This window comes from Rhinopithecus roxellana, chromosome 12, assembly GCF_007565055.1.
Source record: "Rhinopithecus roxellana isolate Shanxi Qingling chromosome 12, ASM756505v1, whole genome shotgun sequence".
NCBI classification, from domain to species: Eukaryota; Metazoa; Chordata; class Mammalia; order Primates; family Cercopithecidae; genus Rhinopithecus; species Rhinopithecus roxellana.
This window is the reverse complement of record NC_044560.1, coordinates 44,720,772-44,735,374: the sequence shown is the minus strand read 5'-3', so window position 1 is coordinate 44,735,374 and position 14,603 is coordinate 44,720,772. Positions and strand designations below refer to the sequence as shown.

At 42.2% G+C, this 14,603-nt stretch overlaps 1 protein-coding gene across 1 annotated transcript in view; it reads left to right on the top strand.

Annotated features, from left to right (window-relative positions):
• The window catches only part of ROR1 (receptor tyrosine kinase like orphan receptor 1), a 429,604-nt gene that overhangs the window by 377,237 nt on the left and 37,764 nt on the right, over positions 1-14,603 (top strand). Inside the window, exons 5-7 of the mRNA XM_030912981.1 lie at positions 8,287-8,414; positions 11,038-11,355; positions 13,365-13,610. Coding sequence (XP_030768841.1) covers positions 8,287-8,414; positions 11,038-11,355; positions 13,365-13,610 — 692 coding nt within the window. The remainder of the gene's footprint in view (positions 1-8,286; positions 8,415-11,037; positions 11,356-13,364; positions 13,611-14,603) is intronic.

Genomic DNA, 14,603 nt, shown 5'->3' with positions numbered 1-14,603 from the left:
TGAGGGTACAGAGAGGCATTAAACTCACCACTGCTTTTTACGGAGGCCAGTAGTCTTTTGTAACCACCATCAGCAGAAGGAATGGGAAACAAAGCTGAGATGAAACAGAAAAGCAAGAATTGGGGATTGGGTTTCACCCCACTTCTGAATAGTAAGATGAAATTAAAACCCTCCTAAGATGTCCCTAAATTCCATTTACCACTCTTTCCACAAACCTTCTCTTTTTTCAATCCATGGCCAAAGGCATAAAAGGAAAGAAAAAAAAAAAATCAAAGCAATTCCAGTAACATCTGTGGTAGAAAATCTGCCCAGATTGGTATGTGTGAATTTCGTATTATTCTAAAGTCCCATTATTCTCAATAGGCAATTTTAGGGGGTAGTTTGAATGTCCGATATTTGGAAAACTGCCAAAGCACATCCAAAGGGTCTCTAATAAGAACTCGGGGGTCCTGAACTCGGGGACTCAAAGTGTCACCTATGCATTTCCAGCTTCAGCGTAACCTTGGGGGCAAAGCAGGCCCTTAATAGAGGAAAAGTAAAAACATCCAAAGCATTCTTAGAAGGTGCAAGGCCGCCCTACCCTGAAAACCTCAGTAGATTGTAGACAGTAAAAATCACTCATTCTTTTGATTAGCAATCTTCTGTATTCTTGCAAATACTGTACTAGTGCAGTCCTATCATTTCAAATGTGTGTTTCAATAGGAATAAAATATAGTACACATGTAATTTTCCCTCAAATTACATTTGTGAGATACAAGCCTGGGTAATTCTGCTGCTGTTCCAAGTGAAATGCAAACCCTTGTGTTTCCAAACATCACTATGAAGCAAAGCCAATGCCTTCTCTTTTCTGAGTTGGACACAAGTAACTCTTATGTGCTGCTCTGGAAACTATGACAGAACGTTATTCATCTGTTTGTTTTAATGGTTCATAGCCAAGGGAAAAAAAACTTTAAAAATTTGATTTAATTTTTTAAAGAAAAAAGGTGTTATGAAACAGGGCGAGGGACTCTTTAGCTAAGCGAATAAATGTTAACCAAGTTGTCACTGACCAGGTGTGGGAACCTACATGTGATATTCGATACAGTCACCTCAAAATTGCTTATCCTTACAAAGGCATTCCAATAAAAGAAAAAGGGATGTAAGGGTTAGCTGAATTCTCAACCCTATAGATTTAAGGCTTCTCTGTGAGTCGTTGGCCCTCTGGGTTGACATGCCTTGATTGGCTCCCTTTGAAAATTGACCTTAAAGGTCAAGTATGTTAACACGTACTTTTTGATGCCCACTTTCAGACTGGTCTTTAGAAAGGAGAGTTTGTGAGATAACTTCAGGATCACGTATTTAACCTGTAATCTCTTGACCACAGCCAGCCTGAGGCGAAGTCTGCTTTTGGTGCTCCCGACAGCTCCCCTTCCTGGATGCTCACCCTCCCCAGCCATCCCTTTCCATGTCTCTGCCTATACCTGTCCAGATGCTGCCTCTCCCAGGGCCATCATTTCAAGGTGTGTGCAGCTAGAGCTGATAAGATTTAAAGGATGCCCCCTCCTCCTGGTTAGCTGTTAACCCAGGTTGCTTCCCAGCTTGAAGGCTCCTCAGAAAGAGGAAGGAGGTGGGTTGGGATAGGAGGTAACTTTTCAGACCACCTCCAATTATAATCTGTTCTTAAAAGTGTCTGTGTCTGATCTTCTATCTACATTGGAATAATTCTGCATCTTTTACTTGGATCCTTAGTTTTATAATGTAGTCCCATTTTATTAAAAGCCAGGGCTATTTTTACCTTAAGAGATCTGTTTGCCCTCCCCAAGGGAGAAGAACCCTGCCTCTGAAGTGGGAAGCTTCACACCCAGCTCGAGGTTACTAGAGCCTTGTGTGGTCGTACTTTCAACCAGATCTGCTGATAGGTGGCCTGATTCACAAGTTTTAAAAAGGGGTATTTTCCATTTATTCATGGCCGTGATGGTCTTTTGGGAAAGCATTAGTAAGTTGTGTTTGCTTGGGTAAAGAGAAATTACTATCCACATGACAGAAAGTAATTCCCACATTAGTCAACTGCCCACTGAGCAAACCTGTGGACCCTACATCTCTTTGAGCTGTGTGATGACTTTCCTTCAAGGGTTTTAGGGGCAGCCATCTTGATGTGATTTCCTCTCCATGGCTCAAAACAGCGTCTACGAGAGGGGCTGGGGGGATCAATTCAGAGGTAAGAGATGCTGGGTTATTTAATTCACTGCACTCTGTCCCTATGAAGCTGCCATGCTGTGGGATTGCTGAGCCACTGTCCCTGGCATTCCATTTGAAGAGCCATGAGAATCAGAACAAAGGAAGCTGCTATACTGAGTAAACTGCTCATGCTTATATCAGATTAGTCTGCTTGGAAGTGACTTACAAAGCTACCCCACAACCTCCCCCACCTCAAGGCTTGAATCTGAGACCATTGGCCCTCTTCCAAGGTCCCTCTACCTTGGCCCTTGTGTAAATGATATATTTTTAAATTATGGTGAAATTCACACAACATAGAGTCCACCATTTTATTTTATTATTTATTTTATTATCCTTATTTTTTTAAAGAGATGGTCTTGCTCTGTCACCCAGGCTGGAGTGCAGTGGTGCGATCATGGCTAACTGCAGCCTCGAACTCCTGGACCCAAGCAATCCTCCTGCCTCAGCCCCCTGAGTAGATAGGACTACATGTGTGTGCCACCATGCCCTGCTAATTTTTTTATTTTTATTTTTGTATAGACAGAGCCTCACTATGTTGCCCAGGCTGGTCTTGAACTCCGGGCCTCAAGCGATCCTCCCACCTTGATCTCCTAAAGTGCTGGAATTATAGGCGTAAGCCACACTGCACCCAGCCAGAATTAACCATATTAAAATGAATAAGTCAATAGTAGTTAGTATATTCATAATGTTGTGTAACCACCACATCTGTCTAGTTCCAAAACATTTTCATCATCCCAAAATAAAATTCCATGCCCGCTAAGCAGTTGCTTCTCATTCGTCCCTGTGCCCAGCCCCTAGCAACCAGCAATCTGCTTTTCTCCGAAGACTTATCTATTTTAAATATTTCATATAAATGGGATTATACAATATGTGCCCTTTTTGTTCAGTTTATTTCCCTAGCATGTTTTTGAGGCTCTCCCACATCGTAACCTGTTTCAGTACCTCATTCACTTTTCATGGCTGAATAATATAGTCTATTGTATGTATCTACCACCTTTTGTCTATCCATTCATCTGTTGATGAACACCTGAGCTGTTCCCACCTTTGGACTGTTGTGAATAGTGCTGCTCTGCACATTTGTGTACAAGTGTGTGTGTTTGAGTACCTGTTTTCGATTATTTGGTTTAAGTTAGATTTTACAGTCAGGAAAGTCCCTCTGCATCTCATTAAGAAGAGGTAGGAGGCTGGGCGCGGTGGCTCATGCCTGTAATCCTAGCACTTTGGGAGGCCGAGGCAGGTGGATCATCTGAGGTCAGGAGTTCGAGATCAGCCTGGCCAACATGGTGAAACCCTGTCTCTACTAAAAATACAAAAATTAGCCAGGTGTGTTGTCACATGCCTATAATCCCAGCTACTCAGGAGGCTGAGGAAGGAGAATTGCTTGAACCTGGGAGGTGGTGGTTGCAGTGAGCTGAGATCGTGCCACTGCACTCCAGCCTGTGCAATGGGAGCGAGACCCCGTCTCAAAAAAAAAAAAAGAAAGAAAGAAAAGAAAAGGAGAGGTAGGCATTTTAACTGAAATTATCCCCAAAAAGAACATTTTAGGGCCAAATTTGTCAGTACCGATCAGTTCAGCTATGTCTGCCCATGCCCTGTATATTCTGATGAGGGAGAAAATGGCTTCCAATTTAGAGGATACTCCTGGTATGGAGAAGGGTCCACATTGGTGGGCTAGCCTGGGATAGTCTCCTCATCTCTTCTAGTTCTGTTGGCCAGTCAGTGGTAAGATGGGCGCTAAACAGATTAAATAGTATATGAAACTGGAAATCTGTGGAATGGTTTGATGAAAGTACTGGGATTGGGTGGGGTTAGTGAGTAACTAACTGTCCAGAGAAGGTAGGGGCATTTGGATCTTAAAGATGAGAACATTCACAAGGTGAATGAGAGGGTGGAGGGCATGCCAGCCCTCAGGATGAGCATGGGCCACGCCATGTCAGCATCGAAGTGCATCCTGTGGTTTGAGACTAGCAAGATCATATGACTAGTATCATCAGGCTCGTAGGCTTGTCTGGCAAGGAAGGAAGCTGGAAAAGCTGGCAAGAACTAGATTATAAAGTCTCTGCAGAACAGCATTTCCTTCCCTTGCTCTGCAGTCATTCCTAGATGTGCACTCCTTTTGCTGCCGCAGTGTTCCACAATCCCTTTTAGCACTCTTCAAGTATCCTTCATAAGCTCCTTGCCCTGGAGAAGGAGGAGACCCTGGAGGTGGAGTACAGACCACATTTGCGTTTCCCAATCCCATGGCAGAGAATATGGCAGGTTATAGAGGCTGGCAACATGGTAACTCAGTTACCTTTATGAGAAACATGAGTTCCCATCACAAAGCACCCCTGCAGCTTGACATCACGGTGAGGCAGCCGGTGCACGCTGGTGCCAGCCACTGTGATCAATGGCCAAATTCCATCTGCCCTTTCCCAATGCACTTTTCTTCTCCATTGCATGCAGCCTTGGGCACACTCATGGCAAGTGCCCTTGCACTTTTGCTGCTTTGCCACTTGCTTCACGTTTTTAATTTGCTGAGTGTGGAGTGAGGCAGGAAGACATCAATGATGAAAGAAGTGTGAGCCGGAAAAAAGCATAAAGCTGATTAATGCTGGAGGAGCATTTCTTCCCCTCCAGCCAAAGCCAGTGGGGAAAAATGGTAAAGAATGAAAAGTGATTTTGACTTTATGTTTAAAAGCAAACCTTTTACCACCCAGCATACCCTAAAGCTTCTCCACAGCAGAAAGCCCCTGTAAACATTGCGAAAGCTCCATCACCAAACTACTTGGAAAGAAGCTATAGAGTGTAGTTAGAAACGCTGTTTAGGGCAAATCTAGCTCTTCTACTTGCTGTGTAACTTTGGGTAAGTTCTCTATGCTTTCTGACTCTCACTTTTCTCATCTGTAAAATGGGAATAATTACATCTTTACCTTCTTCATAAGATTGTTAGGATTAAATGACTTAGTATCTGTTTTAGAAGTATATGAAACTTAGTAGTATATGGTACAGAATCAAGACTCATTGTAAGTCTCCTTCTCGATTAGGCTGATTTAACTAAGAGTAGTATTGAAAAGCAGAACATAGTTACAGACCTAACAACATGGGATAGTGGCCTCATCTTGAGTTTCAGTTTAAATCCTACCTCCACCACTGACTGGCTTTGTGAACTTGAGCAAGTTACTTAACTTTGAGTTTAAATAACTTTGCGTTTCTCCTTCATAAAATAAGGATAATAGCTCATCAGGGGCTGCTTTGAGGAAAGCACCTAACACAGTACCCAGCCCAGAGCAGCAGACACTCAATACATGTTTGGTTTTTTTTTTAGTGTTGTAGTTCTCAACCACATTCAAATCACCTGGTAGGTTTCTTTAAGCATGGGTACCTAAGCCTCATCCCCAGAGACTATGATTTAATAGGTCTAAGGTGGGGCCTGGGCATTGGTCTTTCCTAAAGCTTCTCAAGATTTTTTCTTTCTTTTTTTTTTTTTTTTGAGATAGTCTCACTCTGTCACCCAGGCTGGAGTGCAGTGGCATGATCTTGGCTCACTGCAACCTCCACCTCCTGGGTTCTCCTACCTCAGCCTCCTGAGTAGCTGGGATTACAGGCACCTGCCACCACACCCAACTAATTTTTGTATTTTTAGTAGAGATGGGGTTTCACCATGTTGACTAGGCTGGTCTTGAACTCCTGACCTCAGATAATCCACCCGTCTCGGCCTCCCAATGTGCTGCCAAGGCAATTCTCATAAGGAGCCGAGACAGAGCCACTCCCCAGCAGATAACAGTACATACCGGTTTTGGGCTTTTTTGTGTTCTTTTTAAAAAATCTGTCCCCCAGGAGACTGAACAGGATAGGAGGAATTCTGGGAATAGTCAAAAATTTAATACACCTGCAGCTCTAAGCCCTTGATAAGAAATGTGCAGCCAAGGAATTGCATTCCATTTTATTCTGAAAAAAAAAAAAGTATTCAAAGAGTCTTTTTAAGAGTCGTGAACTGGAAAGGTGGTAAGAAGTTTAGCCTAAGCCTCACACATAAAATATGGGAACTCCCAGTAGGTTGGGGATTTATATGTGGGGATAATTCCAGGGTTTTGTCCTCCCAAGAGATATAAATTGAAGCCTTGAGAGTTTAATGTGGGGGAGAAAGAAGTGTTCTCATAATGACACCTTAAAAATCCAGGGCTCTGCTAATGCCTAGGGATAGAAAAGCATCATCTGTAATAGCAGGGGGGTGGCATGGGGGTGTATTCTGGTCTCTGTACTTAGGTTTCCAAGATCCAAGTGTAGGTCATCAAGAACCTTCTTTCTCCCCATAGGTTTATGGTATTAGTTACCCAATAAAAGTTGGGTTAATTTTACAACCCAAGTAAAATTTAAGCCAAAAAGCCTTCAGCATTACTCTAGGATTTATGAAAGTAAACATGTGGAGTGCTTGCAGGATTGTGCAACAGTAAAATTTCAATGTCTTTATGTCAGGTATATGATATATTCATTTGTATGTGTATTTAAAGGTTAAGTTTTTAAGAGTTTTGCAATACAAACTATTTTCAGGACTAAACTGAAGATAATTCCCCCACCTTCACCTTTAAAATGATTCTTTTAATGAATGGGAGTAGAGAGAAGCAGAAATTAGTGTCCTATCAGGTGATTTTTCCACTTGGTTTGCTGCTATCCTTTGACTTGCTAGACTCCTGCACTAGACCTTCAAGTGGGAAGTGCAGCACCACAGCGCTAACCACAGTCCCTCTTACGATGTAGGAGCTTAGTAAATAACTGTCTTTTAAATAAATGTCTTCTTTGGTCATTGTAAATACTTTAAGAATAGCCATATGTTATCTCTACAATTTAAAAAAGCTTTTACATTATCTGATGGGATCGTCATGACTTTCCCTTGTGGGGCAGAGAAGTCAGTTACTATGTCCAACTTGTAGATGAGAAAATTGTGGCTCAGCGGGCTCAGACAGCTTGCCTAAGGGTGCCCAAATGTTAAACTCAGGAAGAGAATTTTGTTCTCCTGACTTTGCTCTGAGGGATTTTTACTTAGAAGAAACCAAAGAGGAAAAACAATATATATATATATTTTTTGAAATGATATATTGAGGAGGAGCATCCGGGGTTGAAGTCAATTCATACACGTGGCAGGCAGACTTTGGTTTGGCTATGGTCTGCCTTTGAGAAACAGCTGGATGTTCTGCAATGGGGGGATCTTGTGCTCCTCGTAGGCCCTCGTGGGAGATGGTAGCCTCTGCCCTTTCAGGTTGAGCCTGCCATCTTGGGTCCTCATCTCCAGCTTTAGATCTCCAGTCCTTTTACCTGGCACATGAATCATGTGATTTCTGGTGTCCCTCTGTCTTCAAGATGAAATCTACTACCCCTTCTTTTAAAAAACTATTATAATTTTGAGGCCACAAAATTTTAATAAGACTATTTTTAAAAATTTTAGGGAAGCATGAAAGCAAAATTTCCATGGACATTTTCTCTCGATTTCCTTGGATTTAGTGCCTCAATTCAAACTCTCCAGGCCGTGGTTTGCCCTGGCCTCTTTGGGCAGGGTAGAGATAATGGAGGTTAAGCAGTGAAGAGCCACCTAACTGGGCTGCCCTCGGGTTTCTTTCCAGCTGCCCCCAGCTTCTCACCCCATGGATCCCCCTAATTGACATGTCAGTTGGAGTGGATCTGGTGGCTAATTCACCCACGCCTTTATAGCAAATGAAGCAGAAATAATCTGTGCTTAAAAAACAAAAAACTGCAGAACATGTGCCCAGATTTCCAACTCATTTCCTCTTTACTCCTATAACTACATCATCTTCCAGTCCACCACCAGCTGCGAAAATAAAAGCATTTTCTCCCATATTTAAGAATGATTTTGTGCTTCAGGACGACTTTCTGGGGGTGTAGGAAACTTGACCAATATGACCAACAGATGTTTTAAGAACTGAGCAAAAGCCCAATTCCTTAGCCCAGTCTTTTGTATATTGTGCCCAACTGTGCCCCCTAGTGACTATTTAGGGTATCGTGCAGTCAGAGCTTGCTGTGCCCTATATGTATGTGGTGCATCGGCTAATGTCTGTCTATGCTTCCTTTCAGAGATGAGTATGAAGAAGATGGATTCTGTCAGCCATACAGAGGGATTGCATGTGCAAGATTTATTGGCAACCGCACCGTCTATATGGAGTCTTTGCACATGCAAGGGGAAATAGAAAATCAGATCACAGGTAAGTAGCACAAATGAAATTATATTTGTCCCTTGAATAACTATTTTTCTCACCAAAAGTTTTATTGAGCTCCTCTCTTGACAAAGGATTAAGCTCGGCATGGGGGTTGGGAGCAGGACCATAAAAAAGCATGAGACATGATCTCTGTGCTCTGGAATTTACATTAAAGTAATTTATTGAAGGTTGCTCTTAGAGGAAAAGGAAGCTTTGCAAAATCTCACATTCATTCAAACACTCAATAAATATTATTAAGTGCTTTCAGCGTACCAGGAACTGAACCTGAATGGGAGAGATGATGGTGTGTAAATAAGCCAGGTATGTCTCTGCCCTCACAGAGCTTACTGTTTAGAAGCAACATGATGTCAACTGAGAGGGGATGAATTTAGAGTTTAGAATTCTGAATGCTCATCCCGGAACTATTATGACAGTGAACTTTGGGGAAATCGATTACTTTCCCAAAAAGTCCCCTTCTTCATCTGTGAAGTGAGTGATGAGGCAAGATGACCATCGGTCTCTTCTTGCTCTAGCTTTTAGTATTTCACCCTTCATTTTTCGTAATTGAAAGTATCCTTTTGATGGAAATCTAGTAGCGAAGCACTTGCTAGCAACATGAGTTAAAGTAGCATAGGCTACCTTGTAGGATTTTGCATGCATCGTTCTGGTGCTTACAGCCGCTTTGTCCCCTTCCATTAGTGTAGTTAAGATGCCTCTGTGTCACGTACCCTTTGCAATCCATTCACATTCCCTTCGTGAGATTCTAATGAGGTTGCCATATCTAGCAAATAAAAATTCAGGATACCCAGTTACATTTGAATTTCAAATAAACAACAAATACTTAGTATGTCATAAATATTTATCTGAAATTGAAATGTAACTGTTGTCTTGTTCTTTATCTAGCAACCCTAGGGTTTAGGAGAGGTAAGAACAAACCCAAGGCAGAAACATAGAACAGCAAAAGGTCCAGAAGCTATGTGGAAGCTGTGTGCTATGAGGAATGTGAAGGAACTGAGAGGAGGCCAGGGAGAACAGGGGGGAGGATTTTTTCTTTCTTTTTTTTTTTTTTTTTTTTTTTTGAGATGGAGTCTTGCTCTGTCACCCAGGCTGGAGTGCAGTGGCACGATCTTGGCTCACTGCGAGCTCCGCTTCCCAGGTTCACGCCATTCTCCTGCCTCAACAACCCAGAGGACTTTTTAACCAACCAAAAGAAGCAACTATAGGAATAGGTAGTTGCCATTTTCTGAAGCCCTCATTTCAACAGGAAGAAAACTCTGAAATTTCAAAGAGCAGTAGGACTGACAGAGAGGTGCTATTAAACACCCATTTCAACCTAATGTGAGAATGCCTTAACGTACTTTTAACTGAATATCCACAAAAACAAGTAGACATTTTGGGCCAGGCACAGTGGCTCACTGCTGTAATCCCAGCACTTTGGGAGGCTGAGGCGGATGGATCACTTGAGGCCAGGAGTTCGAGACCAGCCTGGCCCACATAGCAAAACCCCATCTCTACTAAAAAACATTATAAAAATTAGCTGGGTGTGGTGGTGGTACGTGCCTGTAGTCCCAGCTACTCAGGAGGCTGAGGCACGAGAATCCCTTGAACCTGGGAGGCAGAAGTTGCACTGAGCCAAGAGCGTAACCCTGCACTCCAGCCTGGGTGACAGAGTGACACTGTCTCAAAAAAAAAAAAAAAAAAAAAGTGAAAGTTTTGATGTAAATAATTGGTAACACTATTTAAAAATCCTCTCTTGGAGATTTCTAATGGTTATCAGCCTGGTGGAAAGTATCACAGTTTTTTAAAAAATTCATTTGCCTTTGTTTATCCCAGCTTTTCCCAAACTTGTTGGCTTGTTTCTCAAGCACTATTCTATTTCACACAATTAATGTTCTGAGCAACATACTTGGGGAAATAATGTGTCAATAACCTCATAGATTACCTTGTAAGGTGTAAGCTCCTTGTCAATAGCGATATTCAAAGGTAGGCTAGTGCCCTTTTTGTGCATCTTACCCTACTGGTAAGAGATTAAGCTAAGGAACCACTAATATTCGATGATACGCATTGGAACAATTGCACTGTGCTCTTTGAGAACTTCCAAGTAAGTTGCCTCATTTTCAGTAGATGGAGTAGAAAGTATTTAAGCCACACAGAAATTAAGCAAGTTACCCTAAGTCATCCAGCAACTCTTGCCATCCAGCAAGACACAGAACTGGATCCTGTGCTCAGGCTCAGCCACTGCAGAAACAAGTTCTGTCCCTACAGCTGTCAGATGTTTTAGAAGCCCCACAAAACCAATAAAAAGCACCAGATGAAACACAAAGTTCGATTGCTTTGTAGTAAAAAAATGAAAAATATATTGTACTTTAACCTAATTAATTTTTTTATTAGGAAATGGTACATATGTAATTTAATCCTGTTTTTTTAGCTTTGTAGTCAAAATGGTTTTTTTCAAGCCAGTGAAAGTAAGCTGCTTAGACATCTGAAATGAATCTTCTTCTCTGGGCCTTGTCTGTTTCAGCACAGCGGATTCCTCGCAATGTGTATTTATATCTGATATCTGTTGACGAGATAACCAAAGAAGATAAACCCTGGCCTCTGGGAGTTAATAATTGTGTTTGTTTTCCAGCTGCCTTCACTATGATTGGCACTTCCAGTCACTTATCTGATAAGTGTTCTCAGTTCGCCATTCCTTCCCTGTGCCACTATGCCTTCCCGTACTGTGATGAAACTTCATCCATCCCAAAGCCCCGTGACTTGTGCCGCGATGAATGTGAAATCCTGGAAAATGTCCTGTGTCAAACAGAGTACATTTTTGCAAGATCAAATCCCATGATTCTGATGAGGCTGAAACTGCCAAACTGTGAAGATCTCCCCCAGCCAGAGAGCCCAGAAGCTGCAAACTGTATCCGGATTGGAATTCCCATGGCAGACCCTATAAATAAAAGTAAGTGGTAGCCCCTGACCTTCTGTGCTATTCTAAGGGTCAGCAACCTCATGGCACAGGGAAAGCTGGACCTTGACCCATAGTGATTTTGATACTATTAATCAAATTATTTTCCAATGGGCTGAGTACTGTGCCTGAGCATTCAGTGGTGGATTAGACATAGTTATCTACAAGAAGCTTCATGAAGACAATAATTTTAAAATATGGGAGCTGGTTTCTCAATAACTTAAACATAGAATTACCATATGACCTAGCGATTCTACTCCTGAGTATGTAATCAAAAGAACTGAAAACAGATGTTCAAACAAAAACTCATATGAGAATGTTTATAACACTATTTACAATAGCCAAAGGGTGGAAACGACCCAAATGTCCATCAGTAGAGGAGCGGTTAAACAAATTGTGGTATATCCACACAGTGAAACATTATTTATCCATAAAAAGAAATGAAATACAAATACATGCTACAAACCTGGGTGAATCTGGAAAACACTATACTAAGTAAAAGAAGCCAGACACCATTGTATGATCCATTTATATGAAATTTCCAGAATTGGTAAATCCATATAGACAGAATTCAGATTAGTGGTTACCAGGGGCCAGGCTAGGAGTAGTGGAGAGTGACTGTTTAATAGATATGGGGTTTCCTTTTAGGGTAATATAAGTATTCTAGAACCTATAGTGGTGACGGTTGTACAATATTGTGAATGTACTAAATAAATGCACTAATGGTACACGTCATGGTAAGTGTATTATAGCAAGTATCAGCACATTCTTGCATTGCTATAAAGAAATACCTGAGACTGGGTAATTTATAAAGAAAGGAAGTTTAATTGGTTCACATGTGGTTCTGCAGGCTGTACAGGGAGTATAGCAACTTCTGCTTCTGAGGAGTCCTCAGGAAGCTTCTAATCATGGCAGAAGGTGAAGGGAGAGCGAGCTTCTTACATGGCAGGAACAGGAGAAAGAGAGAGTGAGTGGGGAGGTGCCACATGCTTTTAAACGGCCATGAGAATGAGAACTTACTATCCCAAGGACAGTACCAAGGGCGGTTGGTGTTAAACCATTCACAAGAAACCTGCTCCCATGATCCAATCACCTCCCACCAGGCCCCACCTCCAACACTGGGGATTAGGGAGATTTGGTGGGGACACAGACCCAAACCATATCATACCACTATTTTAAAGATATAGATGGGTTTGCCTCCATCCCCTACCCCCTCAACACCACCAAGCAAAAGACTATTTCAGTGTACATTTCCCTTTCATCTAGAATTAATCTCAGGGGCAATTTTTTAGTTTCCATTTGGTCATTAATGCTATTTTATGAGTTAAGTAAATGAATGCATCTAAAATGCTTAACACATGGTAAGGGCTCAGTAGCATCATTATTATTATTGTCATTACTTCTCCCAACTCCAGTTCAGTTCAACTGTACAGATTCTGTAGTGCTTTTAAGTCCCTGTGGCCACCTGGGAGGGCTACTTAATGGGATCTGCTTCTCAAGGGTGCTGACCCCATCAGCACAGAGATAGCCCTAACTTTTGTTAGAAACCCAGAATGCACAGCCTCTAATAAGCATGTTCTGTATATTACAATACCAACTAGATTCCTTATTACATGATTCATGTCTAAAGCTGTCAATCAGAATGGAAGGAAAAGTTTGGCTTGAACCTTCCTTGAACCATTCACTAAGAAATTACTTCTGTGCCCCTAGGTCCCACCCCAGTTCCGATTTCTTCTGTGTTCAATGTTAAAAATACTTTTGGAAGACTGATTTTATTACTGAAGCAAAAGCTTTAAATCCTCCCAGGAATGTAACTGCGAGGCAGGCCCTGGGTCCAAGCCCAGCAAAGCAGGGAGATCGCCCTGCATGGCGCCTGACCAGCAGGGAAGCTGTGGCCACGAGGTTAATTACCTGCCCTCCCCTCCAGAAACTGCTGGCTAGAGGAGAGCTCCAGCATCTCCTGTGTTTCTTTCTAATTGTTTGGGCTTTTGTGTGTTTTTCAGATCACAAGTGTTATAACAGCACAGGTGTGGACTACCGGGGGACCGTCAGCGTGACCAAATCAGGGCGCCAGTGCCAGCCGTGGAATTCCCAGTATCCACACACACATACCTTCACCGCACTTCGTTTCCCTGAGCTGAATGGAGGCCATTCCTACTGCCGCAACCCAGGGAATCAGAAGGAAGCTCCTTGGTGCTTCACCTTGGATGAAAACTTTAAGTCTGATCTGTGTGACATCCCAGCTTGCGGTAAATAGAAGTCATTGCCCCTAATGTATTCAAGCACCTTTAAAGATCCCTACCCTACCCCTCTTCATTTAGGAGAATCCTATAAGGGGGGCAAAGGAAATGGATAGTATTTGCTTGATCTCAAATTGTTCTTAGGGTAAACCTTGCTGTTTCTACATAAAACACATTGTAAGGTACCAAAACACACTCTCAAGAACTCAACTGCCTTTATACCTGCAGCCATTGCACTAGGGGATGTAACAAGGACCCAGCCCTCCAGAGGCACAGTTGAGACAGTTTATCACACTGATTTGTATAGAAAAAGATGTTACCCAGAATGGTCTGTGTCCGAGTAGACCTTTTTAGCAAAAAAGGAGTATTGGAAGCAGAAAGAAAATTGTTCTCTGTATGCCTTAAGAACACCACAAGGCAGGATGAATCTACAACCATTACTCGGTCATCCGGAGAAGCTGTGAGTAAACTGTGTCCTTCGTTACGTCTTTTAATACTGCAATAGAAGTATATAGGTGTCTAGTAAGAAAATGGAATTCCTGAGTTAGTTAACTGTTCCTTTTTCTAGAAAATGTTTGGAGAAAATAATGAAAATAGGCCAAGCATGGTGGCTTACGCCTGTAATCCCAACACTTTGGGAAGGCTGAGGCAGGAGGATCATTTGAGCCCTGGGGTTCAAGACCAGCCCAGGCGACATAGCACGACTCCATCTCTACCAAAAAAAAAAGAAAAAAAGGAAATGTTGGTGAAACCTGGAGTTAGGAACTACTTTGGAACTGATTCATCTTCCTGAGCCTAGTTCTCGTAGATATCATAGATAACGCCAAGTTTCCCAGGCATAGTGGGAAAGTCAGGATGTCACTGCTAGAAAAGCAAAAGCGACAGGTAGAGGGGTGGGCAAGCAAGAGCCATAGTCATGGGACACACAATACAAAGTGAGCTCGGTGTTTAACCAGATGATTATTCAAGCCATTCATTTAGAATATTTGTTGAGCATCTACT